Genomic DNA, 5,305 nt, shown 5'->3' on the forward strand with positions numbered 1-5,305 from the left:
GCTTGAAGAGAGTATGTGTTGTGTTCTTGGTCAGCAAGATGAATATGGTAAAAAAGAATACGTTATTTACTACCTCAGTAAGAAGTTCGCCGATGGTGAGTCTCAGTATTCTATACTTGAGAAGACATGTTGTGTTTTGGCTTGGGCTGCTAAGCTTCTGCGTCAATATATGTTAAATCATACTACTTGGTTGATATCCAAAATGGATCCAATCAAGTACATTTTTGAAAAGCCTGCTTTAACTGGGAGGATTGCCTGTTGGCAGATGTTGTTATCTGAGTATGGTATTGAATACCGAGCTCAGAAAGCTATCAAAGGTAGTATATTGGCTGACCATTTGGCTCACCAACCTATTGATGATTATTAGTCAGTGCAGTATGATTTTCCTACCAAAGAGATATTATAAAACTGGAGCATACATGCTATTCAATCCAATCAATGATAAGATCGTGATGAGTCGAGACATTGTAATTAATGAGAATTTTGCATGGGATTGAAATTCAAGTGATGCAACTAATAAGCCATTAACAGGCTATGAAGTTGATGAAGAAAGTAGTAAGCACAAAGAAATTCCAGTCGATAATGTTCCAATCACTATCCAAGTCGAAGCAGACAATTGAGAGGGTGTGGCTAGCATCAGACCTCAAAGAACCAGAGTTCTTCTAGTAAGGCTTCAAGATTATAAAGTGGTTGATGATGATGAAGTTACAATAGATGGAGAATTAGTTCATTTTACTTTACGTGCAGGTGTTGAACCAATCAACTATAGTGAGGCTTTAAATAATAAACAATAGAAGTCAACTATGGTCGAAGAGTTACAAGCGAACAAAAGAAATAACACATGGGAGTTAATCGAATTGCCAACATATACAAAAGCTATCAAAGTGAAGTGGATGTTCAAGTTGAAGCATAATGTTGATGGGTCGATATCAAGAAATATAGGCAGATTAGTAGATCAAGGATTTCTTCATAGAGAAGGACTTGACTACTCTGAAGTATATGCACCAGTAGCAAGATTGAAGACTGTTCGATTGGTGGTAGCCTTGGCATGTAAGCAAGGTTGGTCGACATTTCACTTAGATGTGAAATTAACATTTTTGAATGGTCCTCTAGACGAAGAGGTATATTTCACACAACCTTCTGGGATTGTGATACGGGAGGAAGCAAGGAAAGTATACAGGCTACACAAAGTGTTATATGGCCTCAAGCAAGAACCTAGGGCATGGAACAAGAATACTGACTCATACTTGGTTGAATTGGGATTCATCAAATGCAAATATGAGTGTGGTGTATATGTTTAGGTTGTGGCACAATATATAATAATCATTTGCTTATATGTCGATGACTTGCTAGTAACTAGAAATATAATGGAGAACTTGTCGAAGTTCAAAGAGCTGATGAAGAGAGAATTTGAAGTGTCGGATCAGGGAAGTTGTCGTACTTCCTAGGCATGGAATTTCAAATGTCGAAGAAAGGTATGGTGCTACATCAAATAAAGCACGTCAAAGAGATACTCAAGAGATTCAGGATGGAAGACTCAAATCCTACGTCCTCACTCGTCGAACCAAATTTGAAGTTGGAGAAGTATGGAAAGGAGAGCAAGGTCGACGCTACTTTGTTCAAACAAATTTTCAGATCTCTGAGATATGTGTGCAACAGTCGACCTGATATAGATTTCTCAGTCGGATTAGTGAGTAGATACATGGATGAACCAAAGGTGTCACACATGAGACTGCAAGAAAAATCCTGGGATACTTAAAAGGATCAATGAATAGTGAAATCCTGTTTCAATGAGATTCTGAAAGAAAAGAGGTTGTGATTAATTTCTATTCAGATGTTGATTGGTGTGGAGACAAGGAAGATCGGAGAAGCACATATGGTTACTTCTTTCAAGTATTTGGTGCCCCAATCTCATGGTGCTCGAGAAATCAACATGTGGTGGCATTATCATCATGTGAGACTAAATATATAGCAGGATCCTATGCTACTTGTCAAGCAATGTGGATCAGACCTGTGTTGGAAGAGATGGAGGTCGAAGTGAAGAAACCTCTGGTTCTGCAGATCGACAACAAGCCAGCCATTAATCTTGCAAAGAATATAGTTCTGCATGGAAGGATTAAGCACATTGAGGATATGTTTCATTTCCTAAGGGATAAGGTAAACCATGGTGAACTTGAATCAATACATTGATCGAGTGAAGCACAGTTGACTAACATTTTCACCAAAGAACTGAAGATCGACAAATTGTTAACTTTGAGAAAGAAATTAGAAATAGTTCAGATCAAGTATGATTAGTTTGTGTTTGAAAACTTGAATTATAAGGGGGTATGTTGTGATATAATCTAAGTTGTAGCACAGACCCAAATTAGTTAGGTTAGGGTTTCATAGTTACTTAATTACCAAGTTAGTCAGTTAGTTTTGTTACTTAGAGTACAAGTAACTTTGTATATAAACACTACGCCAAAAGAGGGAAAAGAGGGCGCTTTTTTTGGCCTATAACAGCGCTTTAAAGCGCCCTCTAATCTGGCGCTGGCATAGGTAAAGACATCGCTTTTTTTCCTGGTGAAAGCGCTGTCTAAAGTGGCTCTTTAAGCCCTTTAAGGGCCACTTTAGAGGGCGCTTTTTAAAGAAAGCGCCCTCTAAAGTGGAAACATTTAAGGGTTTAGAGGGCGCTTTTACTGGAAAGCGCCCTCTAAAGTGGAAACTTTTAAGGGTTTAGAGGGCGCTTTTACTGGAAAGCGCCCTCTAAAGTGGAAATTTAAAGGGTTTAGAGGGCGCTTATTTTGGAAAGCGCCCTCTAAAGTGGGTGGTTATTTAATTTTTTTTTTTTAAAAAGCGCTATATTTTTTTATTTATTTTAGACAACCTGTATATTGAAGCAGTACACCCAAAACTGTATAATTTGAAGCCCTTTTTCACACATTGCATTCAACAAGCCTTATATACAACAATCCATACATATACAACAATCCACTGATATATAATTGTTTAACTTCTAAAGATTCTAAATATACAACCAATTCATAACTTAAAAAGAAATAAAACTAAGTAGCAAAAACATCTCTGAGATGTATGTTTTTTTTGCTAGCAGCAGTCTTCTTAGCAACAACCTCTTTTTGTTCAATATCAATAGCATGAACCTAAAATATCATAAAATTAGTTAGGTGATGTATAAGATCAAGAATTAACATTTTCTATGCATAAATATCATATAATTGTGTTTATACCTTTTTTTTTTGATGCAACTGACTCGATTTGCTGTAATAAAAGCCATTTTACCTGTAATAAAGAAAACAATTAAAATCATTTGACCTGTACCTTTTTCACTAAGTTCTTTTTCTTTTCTTGGTTGGAATATGTTCTACATGTCTCTTAACAACACGGACGGTTGGATTGATCAAAATACCCTCATTATGATCATTTCTAATATATGAATCATTTGATATAATATTCCTTCAGACAAACTTATAAATATACATCCTGCAGTAATTTCATAGCAAGGAGAAATATATATAACGAGATAACAACTATGGCAACAACCACAGTGACTCATTCTTATTGTCAGCAGCAGCAGTAAGAACAAATCATATACATAAGTTTATTGAATGAAATCTCCCTAAGAGATGTTGTATTTCTGTGTCTGGTTATTTACCGCAAAGGCGATAACATAGTTCTTCAGCCTGCTCGTCAGGGTTACGGTTTGACAGAGAAAAAATGCCACTTCTTCCATTGTTCAAACATGTCACGTTAAGTTTGTTTCCGATCTGGTAATCCTGCAGCATTACATCACAAAAATGTTAGCATCAGTAACATTTCAAGTTTCATTGTTGAACTTTTCAAGCATTAAATCATCATAAGAAAATTTGTTTGGCAAATAAATTAACCATATATGTAGAATCGAAACTGGTTCTTTTAATATGTGTCAACAGAACTAAAGATTAGTTATATCAGTTGTAATCACTTTTATGCCGGTGCTTCATAGAAGCTGCATAGATCAAGCAAATACATAAGGAAGTAGCATAGCAGCATCACTCACCTCACAAGAAATGTAGCCTGGTTTACAGCTCGGAGGGGCACAGGTTATATAATGGCACCAAGAGCAGTAATCATTCAAGTCCACCCCTTTAAAGAACAAGACGCCGCCGCCGACCAATCTGTAAACAACCACTTTCACATTGGAGACACTAGTACATAACAATGTAATTCACCTAACAGCAACAACAACAAAAAAGGAGAGAGACACTACCCAACACTAAGTAGCACAAAAGAGATAATCCGAAGCGCATATTGATAAGATTCTTGCTTCTGGGAAGTATTAGACTTGTTTAGATTAAGCCAATGATGCTGACGGCGAGTCAAAATGACAAATCCAAGAAGAAATCCTGATGTAAACCCTCCAATGTTACTAAAATTACTTCCGAATGGAAAAGTTCCAAGAGCTAAGTCCAAAACAATGATCACAACAAGAATCAACATCTCATCAAACTGCAAAACAATAACAAAAATATATCTATTAGACACCATCATTGAGCTTAATAACTTATAAACCTATTTATTTACCTTATGAGTATGCATTTTCCAATTTGTTAAAAGCTCTGATAGCATCACTCCTAGTAAGCCGAATATTGCACCAGATGCACCAACGTAGATGATTGAATGGAGGAATAAAACACACAGCAAATTTCCTCCCAAACCCGATATCACATACACCAATCCAATTCGAACTAAAAAAAGCAAGTAAAACAGTTATCATATTCAAAATTGGCACATAGAAGAAACCAGACGCCAATAACCAGAACCTTACCAAAACCAAATTTCTTCTCAAGAGGAATTTGAAGATTAGAAAATGAACAATAGCGAACGTCAGAAGAGAAACCAAGTAATATGAAGATTAGAAAAATACCTATGGTGTCAAAATCGAACAACTAACAACGAATTAATAGAAGGAGGAAACGTCGTAGATCTAACAGAGGTGGAAGGAGAACGCCTTAGAAGTAGCGAAAATCGTAGCAGTGAGAACCCTAACGTGAAAAAGAACAAAAATAACAGAGAGTGAAATAACAAAACGCGCAGTATGTTATAATTTTAATGTTTACTAAAGGGGACCTTAGAGGGCGCTTGTGGAAAAAAAGCGCCCTCTAAAGGGGGCCTAAGAGGGCGCTTATGAAAGCGCTCTCTAAGGCTTTCCAAAAGCGCTTTATAAACTGGAAATGCACATGGACTTATAAAGCGTTTTTTTAAAAGCGCCCTCTAAGGGTAACCTTAGAGGGCGCTTTCTAAAAAGCGCCCTGTATTGTTGTCCCTC

The 5,305-nt window shown here is 36.7% G+C and overlaps 1 protein-coding gene across 1 annotated transcript; it reads right to left on the reverse strand.

The window, feature by feature from the left end:
• Positions 1-3,450: 3,450 nt before the first annotated feature.
• On the reverse strand, positions 3,451-4,830 carry LOC127092575 (RHOMBOID-like protein 1). The gene is made up of 5 exons (XM_051031472.1): positions 4,805-4,830; positions 4,561-4,724; positions 4,247-4,485; positions 4,037-4,154; positions 3,451-3,773 (listed from the first exon to the last, which is right to left on the reverse strand). The coding sequence occupies exons 2-5, from the start codon at positions 4,603-4,605 to the stop codon at positions 3,645-3,647; spliced, it is 531 nt and encodes a 176-aa protein (XP_050887429.1). The 5' UTR covers positions 4,606-4,724; positions 4,805-4,830; the 3' UTR covers positions 3,451-3,644.
• Positions 4,831-5,305: the final 475 nt, after the last annotated feature.

This window comes from Lathyrus oleraceus, chromosome 6 (genome assembly GCF_024323335.1).
Source record: "Lathyrus oleraceus cultivar Zhongwan6 chromosome 6, CAAS_Psat_ZW6_1.0, whole genome shotgun sequence".
In the NCBI taxonomy this organism is placed as follows: domain Eukaryota; kingdom Viridiplantae; phylum Streptophyta; class Magnoliopsida; order Fabales; family Fabaceae; genus Lathyrus; species Lathyrus oleraceus.